The 22,836-nt window shown below is 32.3% G+C and overlaps 1 protein-coding gene across 9 annotated transcripts in view; it reads right to left on the reverse strand.

Annotated features, from left to right (window-relative positions):
• LOC132741556 (regulator of G-protein signaling 22-like) overlaps positions 1-22,836 on the reverse strand; it is a 79,008-nt gene that overhangs the window by 24,764 nt on the left and 31,408 nt on the right. For 8 of the 9 annotated variants that reach the window (XM_060729755.1, XM_060729754.1, XM_060729753.1 and 5 more), the window contains exons 3-8: positions 9,165-9,227; positions 5,916-6,146; positions 4,708-4,884; positions 3,189-4,291; positions 2,352-2,513; positions 1,888-2,077 (exon numbers count right to left, since the gene is read on the reverse strand). In XM_060729755.1, coding sequence (XP_060585738.1) covers positions 1,888-2,077; positions 2,352-2,513; positions 3,189-4,291; positions 4,708-4,884; positions 5,916-6,146; positions 9,165-9,227 — 1,926 coding nt within the window. Of the gene's footprint in view, positions 1-1,887; positions 2,078-2,351; positions 2,514-3,188; positions 4,292-4,707; positions 4,885-5,915; positions 6,147-9,164; positions 9,228-20,154; positions 20,240-22,836 lie in introns of those variants that run through there. The other variant, XM_060729756.1, reaches the window with a different exon arrangement.

A 22,836-nucleotide genomic window follows, 5' to 3' on the forward strand; every position in this document is an offset into this window, starting at 1 on the left:
AGTTATTCCCACTGAATAAAATTTAGTGACTTTTTCTTATGAATATAAATGAAACTAGACCTATCACTGAAGGTGATTAATACCCCCACCAACAACTTTGACTTTTTGAAAAAAAAAGTAGTCTGAAGAAAAATTTGAACACAAACTATCAACTGTGTACAAAGAAATATTTCAATTAATTGTAATCGCAACTGGGGTCTCGAAATAAGCTTGCTATACACATACACCAAGTTTGATTACAATATCTCATTCCTAACTCTAGTTATTGTCAGGAAACCCTTTTTTCTATTTTTAGTAACACTGTAACAGTGACCTTGACCCCAGGGGGTCCAAATGCAATACCAACCCAGGTCTTCATATAAGCTTCCTATACACCAAATAAGATTACAATATCTCATTCCTAACTCTAGTTATTGTCCGAAAACCATTTTTCGTAACGGTGACCTTGACCTTGACCCCAGGGGGCCCAAATGCAATACCATACCAACCAAAGTCTTCATATAGGCTTGCTATACGCCAAGTTTGATAACAATTTCTCATTCCTAACTCTTGTTATTGTCCGGAAACCATTTTTCTATTTTTAGTAACACTGTAACGGTGACCTTGACCCTAGGGGGTCCAAATGCAATACCAACCCAGGTCTTCATATAAGCTTCCTTTACACCAAATTAGATTACAATATCTCATTCCTAACTCTAGTTATTGTCCGGAAACCATTTGTCTATTTTTCCTAGTGGTGACCTTGACCTTGACCCCAGGGGGTCCAAATGCAATACCAACCCAGGTCTTCATATAAGCTTGCTATACACCAAGTTTGATTACAGTATGTCATTCCTAAGTCAAGTTATTGTCCGGAAACCATTTTTCTATTTTTAGTAACAGTGACCTTGACCTTGACCCCAGAGGGCCCAAATGCAATACCAACCCAGGTCTTCATATAAGCTTGCTATACGCCAAGTTTGATAACAATATCTCATTCCTAACTCTAGTTATTGTCCGGAAACCATTTTTCTATTTTTAGTAACGGTGACCTTGACCTTGACCCCAGGGGGTCCAAATGCAATACCAACCAGAGTTTTCACATAAGGTTGCTATATACCAAGTTTGATTACAATACCTCATTCCAAACTCTAGTTATCGTCCGGAAACCATGATGTGGACCGACCGACGGACCGACCGACCGACCAACCGACCGACCGACCGACAAGCTGACTCCTATATACCCCCCCTTCTAGTTATTGTCCGGAAACCATTTGTCTATTTTTCCTAGTGGTGACCTTGACCTTGACCCCAGGGGGTCCAAATGCAATACCAACCCAGGTCTTCATATAAGCTTGCTATACACCAAGTTTGATTACAGTATGTCATTCCTAAGTCAAGTTATTGTCCGGAAACCATTTTTCTATTTTTAGTAACAGTGACCTTGACCTTGACCCCAGAGGGCCCAAATGCAATACCAACCCAGGTCTTCATATAAGCTTGCTATACGCCAAGTTTGATAACAATATCTCATTCCTAACTCTAGATATTGTCCGGAAACCATTTTTCTATTTTTAGTAACGGTGACCTTGACCTTGACCCCAGGGGGTCCAAATGCAATACCAACCAGAGTTTTCACATAAGGTTGCTATATACCAAGTTTGATTACAATACCTCATTCCAAACTCTAGTTATCGTCCGGAAACCATGATGTGGACCGACCGACGGACCGACCGACCGACCGACCGACCAACCGACCGACCGACCGACAAGCTGACTCCTATATACCCCCCCTAAACTTCGTTTTTCGTTTGTGGGGGTATAAATATTGCTGTGGTTAATTACCAATCAAGGGGACCATTAAAACTTTTTAATACTAATTATCAAGAATTGTCCTCTTTTACCAACCTGTGGTGCTATCACTGGCTCTTGGGGTTTCATTCTTGGAAGACATGATTTTGGCCTAAGTGGTAGAAGTGATGCTGTAGGAGGGCTTGGATCCACAGCTACCGAGTGTTTGAGGTGTTTCAGGTGATGATATAGAAGGTTCTTGTCCGGATTTGTTCTCATCATTTGCTTCAACAAAAACCTAGGTGCCCTTTAAAAAGAAAAGATTTACACCATTTAGAACCTGTGGACAAACAGTATGTAAGACAGCTCTGTCAGTTGATTAGAATGTTCAAGTTTTCCAGATATAGATTTAATGAAATGCACCAAAATATGTGACGATGTGAAAAAAGTTTACTATTATTTCAGCAATAAACCCATATTACACTGTAGTTATCTGCTGAAGTTACTGCTTATCAATAACTTACTTTTAAGTCATATCAGGAAAAGATAATTCTTAATGTAACTTCAACTGTTTTACATACCAGTAGAGAACAAGAGGTTCAGCAATTTGGTTATGTACTGCCAGGAGTTTATCCATGGTCCAAGCAGATGGTTCTGACAGACCTAGTTGTGCCTTCTGCTCTACTGTCAGCTCAAACTCTGCACCTGGTTTGTGGTACTTTTCTCGTAACCAGCACACATTGCTGCATGAAACAAATTAAATTCAATTAAAATAATGATGATATTACTAACAGTGTTACTAGACAACAATTTTACACACTTCTCTTAATATCATCATAAATTGTTAACTTTGGTAAACTCTATGAAATCTAGCTTACATTAGAGAAATAAATCAACCAGACTTGTAAGCATCCAGAGAATAGGGCATAACAGATCAATAATTCCTAGTTTTAAAAACTCACAGAAATAATGTTATCAAAGCTATTATAAATGCTATTTCCATAAAGAGAAATATAATAATTTCTAATAAAGAAATTTATACCATTGATGATATTATAAAATTATAGAATGCCAAGTCTATATTAGTATTTCAATGGACCTGAGAAAAGTTACATAGGTCAAAGACGATAGTCCGAGGTCAATATAACCTTTATCAGGTCAGAAAAATTTTATATTGACCAAAACACAAATGTATAATCATTATATTATAAACCACTGGTTATAATAGAGTATATGTTTATCTTTCTGAAAGAATATCACGCCTTAATAAAACATCAGGTGCACAAATCTTTTAGCGGTCTAAACATATTTTTGCTGACTTGTGACAACAACGATTAATAGCCAATCAGAATGAAGCTTATATGAACAGTATATGATATAGTTAATTATTTGTATATGTACTAGTATTGTATACATACAGTTGTATTTCACTGTGTACTGTCATCAATCTCATCCTATCAACATCTATCCACAGATTCCAGTTCTTCTCACCCATTGTGCCTTTCAAGAATCTTTTAAACTGGTCCACACCTTTCCTGGTACACAGACTGTATGTTTTAAATTTGTGTTTCCTGAAGAAAGTGTCCTCTTCTTCATAATCCTCCTCACTGTCCAACAACGAGTCCACATCACTCTCCTCCTCCATGTTCTTCTTCATCCTCTCACTTATCTTCTGTTCTGTCTCTTGTTCTATTGTTCCTACTGGTTTCTCCTCTTTGCTTTCTTCAATAAGTGTAACTCTATCCAATGAATCAACTGTAAGCTTTGAAAACTGGCCTTCAGGGAAGAGCTCATATATTTCAGGGATTTTTTCTAATTCTGCTTCATCAAGGTTTGCCAACTGTCCAACAGCTTTCTTTAAAACAACCCCCACGATAACAGAACCTAAATCATCTATATTCTTAAACACAATAGGTTCTGAATCTAATGCAAGACTATCATTCATGTCTATGTTTTCATCGTCACCTTTACCTGAGTCTTTTTCATCATCATCAATTATTCCTAATTCAGCATCGTCTGATTTTAATTCTAGTTCAGATTTAGGTGTTGAATATATTATAGAACTATATGGTCTGTCCTTATTAACTACACATAAATTATCTGTTATGCGGTGGGCAGGTTTACCGTCGCTAGCAAATAGTTTACTCATCATTACATCGTCTTCAGTTTCATGCTGACTATATTTGGAATGGTATAAAGTGCTGTAGGAACTATTTTTTGTACTTTTTGCCGAGCCTTTCCAGGAAATGCCAAGTCCACTATCTGACCTGTTATATGGGTCACTATAAGCACTAGTGGGTCGAGCACTAGTGGGACGTGTACTGGCAGCAGATTTGACTCTCTCGCTAGTCGGACGTGAAGGTGACGTGTATGTCGTCTCATTCTGTGTGGCTATCTTTGCTGTAGAGTACCAGGCATCGGTGTCAGTCGTGCTGGCATTACCCATACATACATACAAATCTTTCATCAATGCCTCCTTCGGGTCAATTTTTACTTCGTCATCATCAGATTTCTTCTTTATCTTTAGATAAAAATCAAGGCATTAGAAACATTTCATAATATAACATGAGCCACTAAACAAGAAAATAGGCAACATAACAATTTGAAGTTTTCAATATATCATATACATTCAAAGAATTGTTCACAACCCATTTTTTTACCTTTTTCACATTATGACCTTGACCTTAAATCAAAATTCAGAATACCAAGGAAATTGCTTAATTTATGATAAATATAGTTGATATAAACCAAGAATCAATCTGTAGAGAAGTTAAAGATTTGATCAACATGTCATGCCTTACTAGGTAAAGGTTTCATGTATGACATTTTTAAGTCTAGATTTTTATGTATGACATACTCTTCAATAATATAAGAGACTTTTACATCTAGATTTCTCATACAAAATACTTATATGCCTAGGCTTCATGAAAGTCCTACCTTTTTAGGTCTAGGTTTATAATCAATCTTCATTAGGACATATTCCCCTTGTTCTCCTGTGATCCTGGACTGACCTAACAATTTGGACAGTCGGTATTCCAGGTATAAATCACTGTCCAAAAATGATGGTAACCTTTCAGCCTTCACCCAGTGAATACCTTGTTCTTTATTTAATGTCTGAAAATAATCAAAGGAAATAATTAACCATAATGATAATTCAAACTTAAGCAGACAAAAATCATTTTTTATGTATGATATATTTCAAGACATGCAAATATAATATGTCAATTCTGCAAAATCTATTAAATGGATAACTAGCAACATCTATAGTATATGTTGATTTCTAAGCAAAAGTAATCAATTAAAGAGAAGTGTCTCATAATAAACATATATCAATATCGTATCTGAAGAAGTTATATAGAGAAAAGAATGGTAGAAATGAGCAGCGTCACGACAAAACCAACATAATGGGTTTGCGACCAGCATGGATCAAGACCAGCCTGCGAATCCGCGCAGTCTGATCAGGATCTATGCTGTTTGCTATCAGTTTCTCTACTTGCTATAGGGTTTGTAAGCGAACAGCATGGATCCTGATCAGACTGCGCAGATGTGCAGGCTGGTCTGGATCCATGCTGGTCGCAAACGCACTTTGTTGGTTTTGTCGTGACGCGGCTCAAATGTCTTATTTCAATTCTCAAGTTAACGAGAATTCTGTCCTTAAACATACAGATGGCCCAGATATATCTATATGGGAATGAACTGTTTGAACATTGAGGCAGTATCTTTTCGCTTTTTAAGGGTGACATATCACCTTGTTGTGATGGCCTCTAATGTCAAATCATTATAATATTCTATCAGACAGCCAAGACACAAAAAAGACCTAATTCTTAACCTTTAAACTGTAAACTTTATGACCTCAGACCTTTGTCTTACTTGTGAGACATTTCTCTCTCTTAATATGTTTAACATTAATGACAGTGTAAACAATGATAATCATAATCACAATGATTTATTTTAATCTACCATAATTAAAACTTTAAACCAATGTTCTTTTCTGCAGTGTTTCATAGTTATTCTATGTTTAAATTAATCCCCTACCACCACCACAGTGTTCTTTAGAGATTCTATTTTTTACACTTTAGTAACATGTGGCAAACCCATATTTATGAAACATGTAAACAAAGATTATTATTATCAAATTGTTTTACAGTGACAGCAAAGCTGGTGTGAATCTCCTGGTTTTCTGGTTCCTTCTCATTTTCTATTGGTATCAAGGGTATATCAATGTAGCTGTGCTTCTTAGCAACCCTGTAGATCCTAGGAGTTCGCGCCTGTGACCGAAGTGCCTCTTTGATCTTTTTAGCAAGCTCTTTTTTGGCAACACTGACCACTTCAAAACCCCCTGTTTCCTTGTTAAAATACAGGGGCTCCGGAAACGTCTAAATAAACATAAAATATAAATATTCAACCTTCAAAACTGGTAATCAAATAAATTATGATATTTAAGAGATCGTTAAAGCATTTATTGTAGTACATGTACTGTGATAGAGAAAGTATTACATGTATACTTATTTCAGGGTTCAAGGCAATAAATTCTTATCATAAGCTAATATTGACATGCATGTATTCTTAAAATGTCATAAACTATTAATCTAGCAATATTTCTACATAATATAACATTTGTTTTTACAAGTCAGGTGATCCATAAAGTTTTATCTCATTTGAATTATTAATTATTTTTTTCAATATTTGAATTCCTAATTATGTGTTTCATTTTTCACTATAAACATTGGCATTCATACATAAGTGACATTGACCTTTATTTTATTAAATGTTCATGATAATAAAATGAAAAAAAAACTTGTGAAAATTACTCAAGCATCTGATATTTCACATGGTTTAATGTATTCAATAAATTGGATTTGTAAATAAAAGTCATACAAACTTACGCAAATTCATTGTGTGTCATACACCGTGTAATACAGATTATGTTAATAAGGGATTTAAATTGAAATCTTATCAATTCATAAAAAAACTTATATCAATCGGATTTAAAAATCTTGGTAGCATTTTTATTCAGTTATGCCATTAAGAGTAAAGTTTTTGGCAAACATTTCCAAATGTCCTCCCACTGCAAGGCTCTATGTTGTAATTGGCTAACTTTGATGTTTTCAGATGTGAATTTGACAAATGTCTTTAAATTCAGCAATTGAGAATAATTTCAAAACATCAAACATTTCAATTAGTTTAAACACTGTGCTTTTATACCTGTCTCTCTTAATTAAATGAATCAAAGTTAAAACGTTTGTTCATTCGGTTTGATTTTTGCAATAAATGTTCTTATTATACTATACCGGTAGTTTTGTTAAATTTAGTTAACTTTCCTTAAGTTTATATTACTTATGGTACATTTAGTGTATTAAAAATAACATTTCATTCACAGTTGATTTAATTTTGATTATAATATATAATTAATTTACCTAATTCAAAAGCAACAAGAATCATATGTTGTATTGAGGTAACAATTTGACATACCCCTGCAGAAAGAATGTTAAGTATATCATATTAAAGCTATTTTAATGTTCACTTTTACATAACATCTTTTGAATTAAATTTTTTTTTAATCTGTGTGTTTCCCTACAAGAATTTTTTTATGACACTTGTGATTCAAATAGTTTAAACATAAAAAATATCATTAGTAAAGATATAGTGATATTGGATATGTCAATGATCAGATTTGCTGCTATTGTGAATCAAAATTACAAATAAATCTTCAATAGGTTTACAATTAAGGACCAGATAATGTGTTTTACTTTCATGAACTATGGTATTATATAACATAAAATATTAATTACACTGCAGACAAATGTACAAGGCCATATTATTCCCAATGTATGGAGGTAGGTAAATAATTTTGACAACTAAATAAAAATCTGTCAGATCAAATTTGGTAAATGCAGCTCACAGAATATTTTAAGAATGAGTCTAGCATTTAAGTTATTTATCTTAAACCTGCTATTCTAGATGTAATGGATATAATGTACTAAGAATTTGAAACAGGCCTTCATTATTTTAAGGGACAAGTTGCTCAAACTATGCATGGCCATGCCAGGTTCAAACCCCGTCAGAGGCAAGCCGTTGTTTCTGTGAGCAAGAAACTTAACAACCATTGCTTAGTACTGGCTGGTTCAAGGAACGGATTCGAGAGTGTTTCAATAAACTTACAGCTTCAATACAATCAAACTACAATATACAATCAATTTGTATAAATTAACCAACAGTATGAAGTCTTGTCACATATTTATGCACAGTATTGTAGACAGACCAGAGACTCAAAACTGTTCAGTTGTATAATTAATAATTTAGTGCCACAGATATTCAAAGAGTTAAAGAACATGCAGGCATGGCCTCACAGCTACACATCTACATATTGCTATTTCAAATGTTTAATTTTAAACCAGGAAACTTTTGTGCAAATAAAAAGGTCATGTCTGGTCTTTAAACATAAACAATATCCCATAGTTTATATTTGTATTGGTTTCTAAGGATGTATAAAAGATTACCAAGTCAAGAGCAGAAACAAATTTAAATTATTTATAAAGACAAATATTTCCAACACTTTTAAAGTTTATGGCACTTGATATTTTGTATACTAAATAAACAGATGTGATCTTTAAGAAGCCTGTTAAGATTACCACTTCAAAAAAATGTTTATCTTTCGAGAATGTCATAAATAATATGAATAATCAAATACAAAGAATTTATTCATGATAAAATGATAAATATGGTTCAATGAACGGATTCACATTCATTTTATACTCTTTGACTAGAATCAAGATTATTTCACTGACTTTAAAGTTTATAAGCCAATGAAAAAACAAATCTGGTTGGTTTTATAAGACCAACCCTGAATTTAAATTCCAACCTTCATCTAATAAAGCACACTTTTTAAGTTTTGATGTATTTTACAATTTGTCTAACGTTTAATGATGAAGAAAGCAGCCATGGCTCTTTATGTAAGTCAAAGAGAATTTTAAAACTTAATGAACTTAAATCAGGGCATGTTATCCTAGAACAAGAATTGTGAAATAATTCATATATATTGGAATTTTTCCCAAGCAGTGTATAATTTTTAGAGCTGGGAGGAATAATACCATTATACTCATGATACTTTGTTAACAGAGCTTGCAAATTGTGTGGATATGTTTGTCAAAATAATCAGAAACTAAAATCAAATAAACTGCACAGCTGCATAAATGTTAGCCTGTACTATTTGCAAGACAAGAATAAATATTTGTATCAAATAATGTCTTATCTTTACATATCATGTTAAATTAAAATTACTTAAGTAGACAATCATATTAAAGTTGTGGATAATCAAGTACTACATGCAATATCCTTTGATGAAAAATATCATAAATGTACTGGTATGGATAAAATAAAATACTGATACTTACCGGTAGGGCAAGGAAGACATTGAAGTATTCTACAAACAGGTCATCTGTGGCCAGGAAATCCTCCTGAAAATATCATAAACACAGGCTTGATAAAACAAAATACAGAATGTCTTATATAACACTTAAAGAGCTTCATGAATATGAAACTTACCCCCAATCAATGTAACATAATTTTGTTTGACTGTGTATATATAGAAGGAATATTGCAGCAGAATGCTAAATAGGTTGTATCGCTAATGCTATTATGCGCCAAGTTTAAGTTGAATTCCAACTAGCTTGCACTTTCAGTAATAAATTGAATACAACTTTACACAATCATCATGAAGAATGATACATTTTACCAGAATGACATAAACAATCTGGTAATTTTCATTTTTAGAAAATCTGAGTTAACAAGAGCTGTTGGTATAACAACTATTCTCAGAGCTTGATAGTAAAACAAAAGCCTGGAAAATGAAGCCGTAATTCTGTCAAAATCCATGTTAAAGTTATTGGCCTTGGATAGTGACTTCATATCATGCTCTCAAATAAGTGTGTGAAGTTTCAAACTATTTCCCTTCGGTAGTTTTGAATTCAAGATACCAACTTGCACACAAAAACTTAAAATCAAAGTGTGACGCCTAGACCGATGCCAACGCCAACCACTTGATGAGTATTATAGCTCCCCCTATTCTTTGAACAGTCAAACTAAAATTTGTATTTCCTCATGATGCAATTGTGAAACTACAAATCTTTTATTCCAGGCCATTATATTTCAATTTACAATATACTGAATTTGAAAAAAAAATCAATTTACAAAACTGATTCCCCCAAACACATTAAATTAGACAATGAATTTTTCATTTGAACAAAAAAAGGAACAACTGTACCAATCAACAAGAACTGTATGAAAACGTAATATATACCAGGTAATTAAAATTTCATACACAAATGATACAACTTCTGATAATTGTACTATTCTCAAGGCCAGGTTTTGTAATCTTTCATTTCTATATGCTTTTATACTTTGCCATTTATACAGTAATAAAATTGGCAATTGGTTATTCAAATAAGGAAACCTCTTTAATCATTCTTTCAAACATTTCAATCATATAAAATCTATACCAATTAAGCAATTGTTATGACTGAAGTCCCTTGTAACATGAAATATCAATTTTCATCACAAAGGCCCTATTTAATGGAAAGGAATTGATCTTTTCTCAGTGTTAATTGCTACAAAAAATCTATTCTGCTCTTTACAAAATGCTACAATATTCAATGGAATATTAAGCGTCACAGATTTTCCTGTCGTAATATTTTGTCAGGTTATTTTAGCATTATGTTTATATATACTAGAAATCATAACCAACAGAATGCAAGCAATCATCATGTCAGTCAGTTATTATTATGTGTTTAATTTGAATCATTAGGGAATACAAGTTATATACATGTATAGTTCTTCAGGTAGTTGCTAGTCAAAATCAATGTCTTTATGTCTCAGCTAAGTGTCTGCCTTATTTTTACATTAAGTTGGATAAAAATGTGAAAATGATGCTAATCCAAACCAAGAACTTTTTCAACAAGAGGGGAAATATTGGTCATGATATTCAATTAATAGCTCAATATCTCAACCCTTAGTACAATTAGTACAAATGGGTCTAGTCCTATAGTTCAAAAGTGGTTTCACTATCGCCAGCCAGTATTAGTATATGTAACTGTTTACAATAATTAATATCATAACAGGTCGTGTGTAATGTTTCTACTACTTGTAAATATTTTAAATAGATGTGTCCATCTTTCAATATGGACTATAGGGAAAATTACAAAATATGTAATTACTTAAAAGTGATCAGTTTAGACCATGATCAGACAGCCAGGATGTGCCAATTGATCTTGGTCTGATCATCACAGGTCACATGGTTAAAAGCTCATTATGTTCCTACAGTGCTAATATTTTCATTTATCAAATGTTTTAGTTATATGATGTCCTGTTCCAATATACGAAAAAGTTAAATTCATTTGTTTCAATATTTTGGTAAAAATATTTTGTTCTAATGAAGCAGAACTTGTTCAGGAATAAAATTCAAACATTAAAGAGGTATGCAGTGGAATCCTAAATTTTGTCATTAAACTGCCAGTTTAGCAATTTTGCAGAAAATAAATGCTTAAAAAAATCTTCCTTTCGATCTACAAACCAGCAGCAGGACTTAAGATTAAAGCATTGATCATGATAAGGAAAAATAGAATTCTTAAAGCTAATTGTGTACATAAAGTATGTAATAATGCTAAGCCAAACCATCCAATATATCTATATTGTATCATAGTTTGGGGACCTTTCTGTCAGATTTAAATAGTATTCATATACATGCACAGTGCTTTAACTGGAGTGCAGGTATTAGTTACCCGCACTCCAGAGCATGCCCATTGATTGGCTCATTTTTGTTGGTGTTTACATATTGTGACGGCAGAGAAAGGGAAAGCGACAGAAATATCATATTCAGATATTCGTTCATTGGTTCCTTTTAGCCGGGGTTTGATATTGTAACAACAGGGAACTTGTTTTTATGTTTGACTATGATACAAAAGAGAAAGAACATCAAAACAATTGGCAATCTGATTAATACTCGGGGGCTACGCCCCCTCGTACAAATCAGATAGCCTCGTGTTTCGATGCTCTTCCTATTACCAGTCTGACCGAAACCTGCATCATAAGTTATGGTATTTTAATAATGATATCCCTTTAACATCCAATTTCAATGTAAGACAAATCTATTGTACAAATTTAGTGGGATTGTCAATGAAACTTACTTCTTATCAGTTTAGTTTAATAAAGGTAATTAAAATATGAAATAAATGCTAAGTTTTCATGCAGGTCTCAAGAATAATAAGTTAAAATCATCTTCCTATATCATCTACCCTTTTCAATCATCTTTCCTATACAATCATTTACATGTTGTCCTTGCCAATAGGTCTAAAATATTTATATTGACTTTATATAAAATATAATCATTTGATATATTATAATTGGGAGTAAATAGGTCAAATATAAATGTCCACAAAAACTGTCTATCTATATATATAAATAACCATGCGTAGTGTAGGGATTTATCGACACTTTCAATATTGACAGTACGATCCGCTAATATTTTAACAGCAAGACTTTTGATCTGAGTGACGTGCCTAAGTGACCAAATGTTTGAATCAATTATTTTTTCATTCAGCCATTTATCATATTCTATATAGGTAAGAATGAATTATAAGTGTATAAATGATATTGGAAAGTCCTGTATCAAATTCCATACATAAATTCAAATAACATTCCATGATCTCTATTCATAATCGTAAGTCTCAAATTTTAATTGAAAAAAAAAGTTAACAGATATTTGATATTTTAGTTTAAGAATCTTAAATATCAACTGGTCACTGAAAAATATGTTTCTATTTCTGCAAAAACAAGAATTTGCCATAAGAAATGTTGACAAAGTCAAGGGCCACAACTCTTTTGTTATTTAGGTAGAAATTACAATAAGAGTCTATTGTTGGCTTAAAATAAAATATTCAACCAGGTTAAAAGCGCCTATCCTTTTTTATTAAAGACAACATATTAAAACAACTCATAGATTTCAATAAAACTTAAAAGTTTTGATAGTAACATACTATCTGTGTATAAATACACTGTTGAATTAATTTACTGTAAATTCACAGAACAACAGTTCTGCTCATAGTATGACAAATTACATGTACCATCTATAGACCAGTTTGGCACAGTGTTTTTCTCATTACTGACCAAAAGTTTACTGTCAACAAACAATATGGCATTTTCAAGTTGTCTTAAAACCATCTGTGCAATTAAAGTCTAAAACATTGATATAACCTGTGCCAAATATTCTTTAAGTGTGAGTACAAGTGTGAACTTATCTGCTATTTATAGATTTTAAGATATGAAAACACACAGTAAATTTGTGATAGAGTTCAAAAGGGTCATTCTGTCCATTTCTATCTGCTGATGTACATATAATTGATATTACAAGAAAAGCATTGATGCAAAGCATCAAAAGGCGTCCAAGCAAGAAATGCAGAAAGTGAAAATGAACTAGTAGACATATGATGTCAAGATATTCTTATAAACTTTGGTTTTTACCAGAATTAACGGACGGAAGACATTGTTCATTATGAACTTTGATTGGCATGCTAGAGATAAGAATATTACTTGTTATTTCTTTATGATCGTGATTATTAATAGCAACGGATATACATGTATACAATCATTTATAATCCATATGTGTAACGCATGATCAACACCACACTTGTGGAATTGTCCCTTATTATGTAATCGCTATTAGCGAAGACACCCTCTTAAGGTATCTGTTCACACTTAGTAAAAATATGACACTGGTAATATTACCATGTCATGTTGAGCATTATTGTTTATTATACAATAATTGTAATATCTATTTTAATAACAAAAATACAGATTTTATAAATATTGTTTTCCTCTCTTTTTTGTGTTTTTATGTGCTATTTTAATACTGAGTTTTTTACGTTTACTACTCTTTTTTATTAAAATTGTAAAATAATTTTTAAGAATTCAATTGTCATATTATAACGATGATTATAAGTCAAAACTTAACTGGAAAAAGTCAGTAAATTATGGTTAATCTTTCAATATATAATATTGTTTATTCTTAAACCATGTACATGTACATTTGTATTTTTCTTTATCATTTTTTAAATTATCAATCAATTAAATAATTAATAAAATCTAATTTTAACTTTGAATAATTCCTCGGCCTTTACTAAACACGAATAACAAATTAAATAAAAACTAGAAATGTGTCCATAGGACACGGATGCCCACACACACCACTGTTCTGTCAATCTTATGACTCTAGGTCAAATATTTTTTGGACTACATGTGCCACAAGTTGAAAACTAAAAATCAACAAAGGGCCATAATTCTGTTAAACTTGGTCGCAGCAAAAATTCCTACCTTTACTACCATCTACACATTAAGGTTGTTAATCCCTGGAAGTTTAAGCAAAATCTGCCATCCGGTTTAAGAGGAGTTGCAATCACAAAATTTCTACATAGTATATAATGAAAAAAACAACAAAGGGCCATAATTCTGTTAAATTTGGTTGCAGCGAAAATTCCTTCCTTTACTGCCATCTACACATAAAGGTTGTTCATCCTTGGAAGTTTAAGCAAAATCTGCCATCCGGTTTAAGAGGAGTTGCATTCACAAAATTTCTATATAGTATATAGTGAAAAAATCAACAAAGGGCCATAATTCTGTAAAGTTTGGTCGCAGCAAAAATTCCTTCCTTTACTACCATCTTCACCTTAAGGTTGTTCATCCCTGTAAGTTTAAGCAAAATCTGCCATGCGGTTTAAGAGGAGTTGCATTCACAAAATTTCTACATAGTATATAGTGAAAAAAATCAACAAAGGGCCATAATTCTGTTAAATTTGGTCGCAGCAAAAATTCCTTCCTTTACTACCATCTACACATTAAGGTTGTTCATCCCTGTAAGTTTGAGCAAAATCTGCCATGCGGTTTAAGAGGAGTTGCGTTCACAAAATTTCTTCATAGTATCTAGTGAAAAAATCAACAAAGGGCCATAATTCTGTTAAATTTGGTCGCAGCGAAAATTCCTTCCTTTACTACCATCTACACATTAAGGTTGTTCATCCCTGTAAGTTTAAGCAAAATCTGCCATCCGGTTTAAGAGGAGTTGCGTTCACAAGATTTCGGGACGTACGGACGGACTGACGGACTGACGGACGGACTGACGGACTGACACTCGGACGGACAAGTGCAACGCTATATGCTCCCACTCTGTGGGGGCATAAAAATTCAAAGTTGATAGTGTCATATTAAAACCATAAAAATGTACCTTTTTTCACAATGATTGTACATATTTATTGTTTTTATCTCATATAGATAAAATGAAACATGCTATTGTTGTTGTTGGGTTTTTTTTCGAATTGTATGTTTATGTATAATAATAATCAATAAATTTGAGAGTTGATCTATGTTTATTAATTATTGTAACCAAACTAAGTGACAAACATTCATTTTGGTAAAAAGCTTATTTATCTGTAAAATATTTGTTCTGTTCTGTAACGATATCAAACATCTACTCCAAAACCGGGAGAGACCGGACAATAAACGTGTGGTCACTAGTATCCCGGTCAAAATAGACCGGGAGAGACCGGAATTACCGATAGGAGTACATCCCTCTATAAATAGATCTTCGGAATATTTAGGTCATCAACGCATCATTCTATTTTAACATACCATGATAACCCACTATGTACTACAAAATGATAAATAAAAAAACCGAAGAGACGGAAAAGGTTATTGCATTTGAAAATGTTTGCATTGCGAAATCCTCCAGTTCGCTATTCATTGTACATATCGCGACATTTCATTTTTAATTAATAATAATCAAGCACCCTCATACCGATCGGAATGATCGGCTTTTATTATGACCGACTAAAAGGCTCGAGAAGTTGCTGTCGCCCTTTCACAAAATCTGATTTCATTCCATAAAGGGGCGCCGCGCTTCGGCGCGGACGCCAATAAACATTACTGTATCACTTAATTTACTTTCATACAAGTAACACTGTAAGGTACTAAAATTGGGCAATCCATTTGGTGGTTTTTTAACATATTTTGGTTTATTTTACTGTGTTTTAAAGGTAATTTTAACATTATTTGGTCATATCTCATGGCCAATCCACATATTACCAGTTTTCTTGGATAACAAACCAGTAATTATCAATATCAATATCTCTGCAAGTGACCGACTACTCAAATGGTTTCTGAATCAGGTGCTTGCGAAAAAATTACCACTTTACAAAATGTTCAAGATCAAATGTCACAGAGATATTTTGCCCCGAGGATCAAATTGGCAACCCTGGATTACATTTTAACATATAAAAAATCCTACCTTAAATTGAAAATCAAATACGTTGAAATTTATTTAAATGAAAATGAATACATTTTCCATCTTATTAAGTATGTAAATAATTTGTTCGGCTCATTGATATCGTAAACATTACAAATCAATCAAATTAGCATAAACTTCACCCTTCATATCAGCAGATAACTTCACTTGAGTTTCTAATGTAACCAAATTTATATTACTTAAATATAACTCATAACTGACATGAGCCGTGTCATGACAAAACCAACATAGTGTGTTTGCGACCAGCATGGATCCAGACCAGCCTGCGCATCCGCGCAGTCTGATCAGGATCCATGCTGTTTGCTATCAGTTTCTCTACTTGTTAAAGATTTTGGTAAGCGAACAGCATGGATCCTGATCAGACTGCGCGGATGCTCAGACTGGTCTGGATCCATGCTGGTCACAAACACACTATGTTGGTTTTGTTGTGACGCGGCTCACATATCAAAATTATTTATCACTCACAGTTAAAGACTTTCTATCAATTATTCTTAAAGTCGACATTGAAATATTTATAATTTAGGATTCAGTGTTCAAACCTATCTTTTTTTAACATTTCAGCTCAAAACCTGCATTAAAATTAATGATACTTTTACACTGTTTTCTGTCCTTAGTATACATTATATAAATGATCATTTAGTTACCATACTCAACTTTTGTAATGTATAATTACATTAATATATTGGAGCAACTTTAAATCAATAACAGAGTTCATTAACTTTTATTGTACTATAATTGTACTTCTCACAATCCCCACCGTGTATATCTAGTAACGCAGGAATGTGCAAATAACGCAGAAAATGTGCAAAAGTAACACAGCATTGTGCAATCTAGTGGCTAAAAGGAGCACTGCCATAAGTAAATGGACCAATATTTTTAATTGTTCATCAAAATTAGCGCATACAGTTGCTGAGACATTATACTTTAAACTTTATCAAAAATATTTCCATGATAATGTTTATTTTTCAAAATCATTGGTGAAAATGACGACCTGACTAGCGTATTGATGGTGATTTTTAGTTTTGTTGATATCTTTAAATACAATAACGTACATATAACTTTATGATTTTTTATATACGGTGTACCCAAGACATTTTCCAATCTACTTGTGTCATATTACATTAAATTTAGCAGATTAACGTGATTGAGACCATTTTTATGAGGGAACGCTGAATTCGGGAATGAAGCACTGAAGCGGTTATCTCATTAAAAGTAGCTACTAGTCCTATTTTACCAGCTTTCAACTATTGTTACAAGACACTTGTAGTTTGACAAATGTCTTGGGTATACAGAATATGAAAAAATTAAAGTTTTTAATGTGTTAAATGTACATATTTATTTGACGAAACACAAAAGACACCTTCAAAACAGTAATCAGAGAGTCTTTTCACGAATGATCTAAGAAAGTAAATAAATTCCTGAAAAAAAATGTAATGCTGGTTAAAGTATAATGTAGTAGCAGCCGTATGCCCTAATTCATTTCTTTAAATTTAATTTAGAATAAAATATTTTGGTTCGTTTACTAAATACTGGTGTTATTTGTTTTGGCAATAGGTTGCACAGATTTGGCGTTAGTTTTACAATAATTGCACATCTCTGCGTTACTGCATATGCACAGTGGATTGTAACTGATTTCTTATTATATTTTTTACCATTTTGTTCAAATAAAACTTTTGCCATTTGAAACACTGTTCTTTTTGTCATTGTCTAAAGTACCTGGTAATTGTTTTATGTTTAAATAAACATACCTTGAATTCATTAAATTAGATTTAATTTAAAAACTGTTGTGTTCAATTTTTTTTTAAACCTTAACAATTTATCCATACTTAGTAGCACCACACTGTATAAGGACCCCCCCCCCATTACGCACAGCCATTTGCCCCCCCCCCCCCTCTCTGTAAATAATTTACTGAACAATAATTCCCCCCTCCCCTCCCAAAGAAATGTGAAGGTGGACATGAAAATTTTCTAAATGTTTATCAAATGCACTTTTAAGCTTATGTAAATTATAATGCATTTATTTCATTAATAATACATTCATTGTTGCATGTTTATTGAAACATTAGCTTAAGACTGAATTTGACATACATTTAGCATATTTCCATTTTTTCCAAAATTGTCTTTATTTTTGTAAGAAATTTGTTACATAAATTTTAATATATATATTCAATAAATACAAACAACAATTTGGATTACATTTCATTTTTAAAATCTATTAACTACATATGACAACATTATGCATGCATGTACACATGTTATAAGATTAGATTAACACCTATAGCTAAATTATCTTTAATCAATCAATTTGTTTTCACATGCATATGGTAAAATCTCATCATGGTTTAATTAATATGTAAATACAAGAACATGTTTAAGATATGATATACATGTACATGTATTATAATAAAACTTTACCTTCAAAAGATATTCTTTTAAAGGGTCTTAAGATTAAAATAAATTTTTAAAAAGAAGGGTCTATTAAGATGGCCCTTAAGATTGCTCACCTCAGATCAACAGCTGGAAAATATTCTAATTCATTAATTCAGAAGTAGGTCATTTAAATTACATTAGGGCAAGTCTATTACCACCCAAGGGATATAATTTATTAAAACTTTTGTAAATAACAATAAGGTGAAGCCAACAATCTAAGCTCTGGGAATTGTAGTTTCTGAGAAGACAGTTTTTAAAGAGTTTATTTTTAAAGTCTTTTCAAGCTCCTGTGGCCTACTTAAGTATCCAATTAAAACCATTTTAAAAACTCTTTTGCAGAGCCTGGTCAGCTATAACAGAATTAGCCATTAGGACCTGCTAGAATTCAAGGTAGTCCTCCCTAAGTCAGTCTGTGCTGAAAAGTTGGTTCGTATAGTTCAAAAATGCCCCTTAATGACGTGTACCATTTCATAAAGGTTAAAATGTTAAGAACTACACACACAAGACCTATATTCAAAGTGTCATTTGACACACTTCAATAATCGTTAATTAGGAATATTATAGTGAGATTTATACATGTACATGGAATCAAATTTGCAACCCCGGCCCCTTGATTTCTAGCAAGTTATCATGAGACTGCATGCCTAATTGCCTAATTTAGATAATTCAACTTCTAATTTTATATATGAGCCGCGTCACGACAAAACCAACATAATGGGTTTGCGACACACAGCATGATAGGATCCAGGTACCACAGTCCTGCAGCATGTCCGACAGCAGTCCTGATCAGGATGCCATGTTGTTCGCTGTTACAAACCCATAATCAAGTAGTAGACACGCTGATATAGAGTAAAATCTATAAGAGGCTGCAATCTAAATTACATGATTTAAAATGTGTGGTGGTGTTGGTAGTTTTCACACCAGATCATGGCAGTAAGCCACATTGAATTTATCAGAGCACAGTTCAGCCACCACATTGTTTCTGGGCAGACTGTCAAACAGTTTACCAGTACTCAGTTGCCCTCACTTTTGCAAGGAACTGATTACTTCTGTACATGCCAGAGCAGAGGTACAATGGAAATGACTGTAGAATGGATTTCATGATCAATCACAATATAAATTGGCTTGTGTCGTCTGGGAATCAAACCCAGGTCAGCCTATTCACAGTTCAACCTTCTACCTATTGAGCTAACAGGATGGCTTTGATTAAAATGCATTACAAATTTGAATATTTTATATAATTTATACCAGTTATACTTTCAATTGGTTATTATTATTAAAAACAAGACTATAACAGGTTTTTCATATTTAAGAGCAACAAAACAATAGTTTTTTTGTTTTGTTTTTTTCATTAAATAACACAGAGAAATTCAATCAGTTGCAGGTATCTTACAATAAAGTCTTTTTTAACAACTTGATCATAAGATAAATGTCATTTGAAAAACAACAGCCTTGTGTGCTACAATTAAAATCAATATTATTAAACAGGAAATCATTTTTCTAAATTCCAGTCAAATTTACTTAAAATTTTGCTAAAAATCCCCTTATTTCTGAAATGCCAAATTTAATGTGACATCTACTATCATAACTAAAATACCAGTACTTACCAAAGTTTTAGCTTTACTAACAATTAAAGCCATGGTAACAAAATAATTCCACCTAGTAAATACACCATACCACAGGCTTACAATCACCTATAACTTACAACACTGAAATCATTTAACTCAATTCCATAATTTTGCATAAATATTTTTTGTTCTCACATTACATGCATTAACACTTTCAATCAGTTTATAAAGTTACAAAAGTTTCTAATTAAAGGTTTCAAATTCCACGTTAACAAACTGATCTACTGTTTTCATGTATAACATTAATATAGACGTAGTCAGTGTACAGTTTAACAATAACCTATAACTTCTGTCAACAGCGAAAGGTTTAAAGCGGTAAAAGTCTAATCTTCCATTGATATATTGACCAAAAGTAAATCCCAAAGCTTATTGCTACACTCAACACATATCTTAATTTCTGTAATAATATAATTACTTCCCCCCCTATACAATGGGGGATCAAAAAACATAAAGCCGGCAATTCGGCTAAAACACAAATTTTGTTTTTAAAAAAAATTAAAAAGAAATTAACATAATGGCGAAAAAGAGCAATAATTTTTGAATGTGTATAGTAATGAGTTAAGGAATATTCAAACAGGTTTAAAACACACTTAAAATTTGCTGCTATTAGCATGTAAAAAAATAAATAATAAAATATTGCCTATTACAAATTTCATTAGAATATTATGAAATTTTAAAATGCCTTAAAAAACAATCTCTGCACTATAATATTTTTTAAGAAGTGATATTCTGCATATATTGGTATATTACTAACAACATGTGATAGAAATTTCACATTATGTCCGATATGTGGTAGTAAGACACTATAAGACACACAATCATTATCATATTGACAATATGTTGTTGTTGTAATTACTATTGTTTTAAATACTCTCAATACCTTAACAATGTCCATTTTCATTATTACCAACAGTTATTGGTAATGACAAAGTTATCAGTTATCGCAAGCTAAGAAAAGCCTCACTGCAGTGGACAATCTCTTTTGGAGAAATTGGTTATTACTGGTTACTTATCCAGGAGAGTCGGTTAGGTGGATTTGACCACAGTGACTGCAATATGACTAAAAATGTGTTACAATTGGCATAATTTTTATTAAAATTATTAATTACCATTGATTTACATAATCTTATATAAATCGGTACTACACATATCCTTCTATCCAGCTAGCTTACGGAACATCGGTGGTTCTACTCAGGTACCCGTTCGTGCCTGAAATATGCACGGAAGGGCACCTAGGGTCTTCCTCCACCAGTAAAGATGGAACGTCGCAATATGACCTATACTGTGTCGATGTGATGTAAAACCGAGGCCATCCTTAAAAAAATGTTCGTTTGCAGTAACACGACCGACTCACAAAAATTGCCCCTACTCAAATTTTTTTTTTCATGGTCTGGATAAAATATTTTTTTTTTTGAATCAGAAAATTATGCCTTGCTCTTTGTTTTCGTTCTTTTAAAGGTTAATAGAAGAAATAAAATATAGTTCTTATTAAATTAGAATTCAATTATCAATTTATTAATTGTTACCAGATTATCAAAGCATATATTGTCCAGCATTTTGAAATTCCATGTTTATTTGGTAGTACAGTTCAATAAAAAAAAAAAAAAAAAATCGACCTACCTACCCAACTTGAAAATTCTGGGTTGGTTTACTGCAAACAAACATTTTTTTAAGGATGGTCCGAAAACAAACAAACAAAACATGTATCCTTTTGTTATGTCAAGTGTCACAAAGATCCACACATGACCAATTGTTTTTACGAATCTTAACATTTTTTGTTGCAGTTTGTGTTGTAATTTAATATGTAAAGAGTAAAAAATTTGAGGTGACTGTATTAACATAGATTTTAAAAATATTTCAAAATGAATGTTATTACACAGCATTTAATTAAATATCTTTAATTGCTCGAGATTTTGTAAAATCTCTTAAACCACTTAACAATCTGTGAGGCATTAAACTCAGATATAAATGATACAAATATCAGATATAAATTATGATAAAATCAGGAAGGCCGTTTGTATTAAATACATGTTAATGCACATTCATGATTAAACATTCTGACCATTTTTAGAATAATAAATGTTGTTGAATAAGTTCTTACAAGTGCTTCCACTTTATATTTCTTGCAGACTCTTGGAAGACTTTTCTGTTTGTATAAATTTCTATTTTGTTTTCAACTTTTTAAAAACATTTTTACAAAGAAAATCTCAATTATTTCAAAGTGTTACAGGATAACAAGGTGTGTTGAAAAGGATATATGTGAAAAAAATAATTCCTCATCTTTTCCATAAGATTTTATAGCGGCTTTGGGCAAAACACTTTGATGGCATTTTAGATTGCGTCTGCATGAAAAGATTATAATTACACGCAATTTTGCACAGCAACAAGGTGTCTTGTAAAAAGTTCTATGCAAATTTGTCTCAATTGAAGTCCAGAGTTGATTCAAGGTGACTAAAGTGATGACAGTTCATTGAGGAAAACATGTTTGTACAAGAGCAGAATCAATGAATACAGTTGACTCTCGGTAACTCGAAATCCAAGGGACTCGGTATTTTACTTCGAGAGAAACAGAATTCGAGTAACGTGGATCTGCCGCCATTACGTTGACATTCATACATGTATAAACAGTGTGCCTGATTGAATGTGCAAAGAAGTAGGTTT

The sequence above is a fragment of the Ruditapes philippinarum genome, unplaced genomic scaffold, assembly GCF_026571515.1.
Source record: "Ruditapes philippinarum isolate M1 unplaced genomic scaffold, ASM2657151v2 ctg3797_1_1_1_1, whole genome shotgun sequence".
NCBI lineage: Eukaryota > Metazoa > Mollusca > Bivalvia > Venerida > Veneridae > Ruditapes > Ruditapes philippinarum.